The sequence below is a fragment of the Penaeus japonicus genome, unplaced genomic scaffold, assembly GCF_977035675.1.
Source record: "Penaeus japonicus unplaced genomic scaffold, GWHDUDI00000001_assembly GWHDUDI00000008, whole genome shotgun sequence".
In the NCBI taxonomy this organism is placed as follows: Eukaryota; Metazoa; Arthropoda; class Malacostraca; order Decapoda; family Penaeidae; genus Penaeus; species Penaeus japonicus.
In genome coordinates, this window is record NW_028234410.1 from 11,392,544 (window position 1) to 11,395,043 (window position 2,500).

The window sequence follows — 2,500 nt, forward strand, 5'->3', positions numbered from 1 at the left end:
GTGCCTACGCCCCTGCACACCCCCGCGCCCACACGCCCTGGGACGCCGGGCATCATCACCGGGCCTTTCCCCATACAGCCCGCGGTGCCACCCACCTCCGTCGTGGCACTCGTCGAGGTAAGTGCCTTTTGCTTTACGTGTGTGGGATCTTGGGTTTGTTTGTCCGACCGTTCATGCGTGTATATGCATATATACATACATACGTACTTTGATGCATATATATATATATATATATATATATATATATATATATATATAATATATATATATATATATATTATATATATATATTTATATGCATATATATATATATTATATATATATATATATATGCATATATATATATATTATATATATAATATATATATATATATATATATATATATATTATATATACATATATTTATGTGTATATATAAATGTATGTATGTATATATATATGAATACATATACATATATGTATATATGTATGTATATATACATATATATATGTATATATACATATAATATATATATATATATATATATATATATATATATATATGTATATATATACATATATATATATATATATATATATATATATATATATATATATACATATACACACATATATACATATACACATACACTCAAATAGGCTTCATTTAAGCTTTCCCTCTAATTTACTTCATAAGATTAACGAAGTGGGTATTAGCTTGCAACTTGATTAAGCTTGCATCGTGAGGTACGAAAAAACACACATTCTCCACATCCCCTAAGCCTAGCAAGAGCTGGAAGTGTTGCTTGTCTTTAAGGCCATTATCCGTTGTATACGTTTGCGCACAAAGCCCTTACGATAAAGTGGCGAGGTGGATGCAAGACGAACGTGCAAAGAATTTTCATCGAAAATTAATGTGTAATATTATGTTCGATTTGAATAGTTTTTCTTCATTTTCTTTCTTTCTTTTTGTTTTTTTTATCATTTTTTTTATCATTTTTTTAAGACTCGCATGCAGACTAAACAACTGAGAGCGATATCAATGAAAACAGAATTACGATAATAACAATTATGATTTCTATAACATACTAGGTAATCTATTTTTCAAAATAGCTTAGAAATAAAAAGAAATGAAAAATTTATCTCCTAAGTGATAAAGGTTGTTTAAAAGTATTTTAAAAGTATTTTCTTGTACATAATCATAAGATCATAAGGTATTTTCTTCTTGATAAATATACCTTAAAGGTATATCCTAGAATAAGATTTTCCTAGATAGATATTTCCTGGATAAGTCTTTTAAGCGTCTTCCATATATTTCCCTCCTACCCTTCCTTGAGCACAAACAAAACGGAGAAACAAAGCGAACAAAAGGAATAGCCGAATAAAACCAAGAAAAGAACCAAAAGGCCGTCTGGAGAGAGGAAAATCATGTCCACAGTATTTTTGGTGCGATTTCCCCCCCCCCCCTCCTCCCCCCTCCCCCCCTTTCCTCAACGCAACTCTTGGGCCGTAAACAGGTGTAAACGTCATGTCTTAGGAGGACCGAAGGGAATTTAGGTGGGGAAGGGGGCGGGGCGTGGGAGACTTGCTTTTTCTACGCTTATTTTTTGTATATATGACAGGTGGATGGTTGTAGTTGTGCTTGTGTGTGTGTGTGTTTGTGTGTGTGTGTGTGTGTGTGTGTGTGTGTTCGTGTGTTTGTGTGTATGTGTGTGTGTGTGTGTGTGTGTGTGTATGTGCGTGTGTGTGTGTGTGTTGGTTGTGTGTGCGTGTGTTTGTTTGTTTGTATGTGTATGTGTATGACTGTGTAAGCACGTGTGTGTGTGTGTGTGTGTGGTCCTTATCAGCAAGAACCAGGACATGTACAAGATTAAGTTAACGATGAGGATAATAAATAAACATTTCCATAGATGAATGACCACCAAACTCCATTTCCCCGAACCATAGACCATCCAACACTCCACACTTTATCCTCTCTCACATAAATAAAACCTCGCGAGTATTTGGGACACACATACTTTGTCTCCGAAAGAAACAGTATCACATCTAATCAACAACGAAGGGTGGAGGGAAACGAGATCTGTGCCCGAGGCGATGTCCGAACAGCTTCCGAGCGCGTCTTAATTCCACGAACGAGAGAGAGAAACGAGCGAATCAGAGCGAGCGAAGAACGTGTCACAACGCGTTTTACGACTCCTGTGTCCTCCAAGCAAGTGTCATATCATCCCATAACAATAAATCCACGATATATGAACGCGCTTGCCAAACACTCAACGAATCTTCGAACATTCTTTCATCTCCCTGCACGATTAGTCTCGCGAAGGGAATAACCACACGAGCGTAAATAGAGACTCGGAGAGCTGGTACATCCGCCGAGATTATGCAAGAGATAAGACTGCAAGGCTGTTCATCTGGCCTTGTCTCGTATCGCGTCGCGTCTCTTGCTGGGGACGGCTCCAGGACGATTGCTCTTAATTCCGTAAGATCGGCTAGACAGCGTTTGGAGATTGTCGTGTGTGT

At 37.2% G+C, this 2,500-nt stretch overlaps 1 protein-coding gene across 2 annotated transcripts in view; it reads left to right on the top strand.

The window, feature by feature from the left end:
• LOC122246241 (uncharacterized) overlaps nucleotides 1–2,500 on the top strand; it is a 247,692-nt gene that overhangs the window by 76,702 nt on the left and 168,490 nt on the right. For both annotated transcript variants that reach the window (XM_086539082.1, XM_086539081.1), the window contains one exon: nucleotides 1–117. This exon is cut by the window's left edge and continues 128 nt beyond it. In XM_086539082.1, the coding sequence (XP_086395208.1) occupies nucleotides 1–117 (117 nt within the window). The remainder of the gene's footprint in view (nucleotides 118–2,500) is intronic.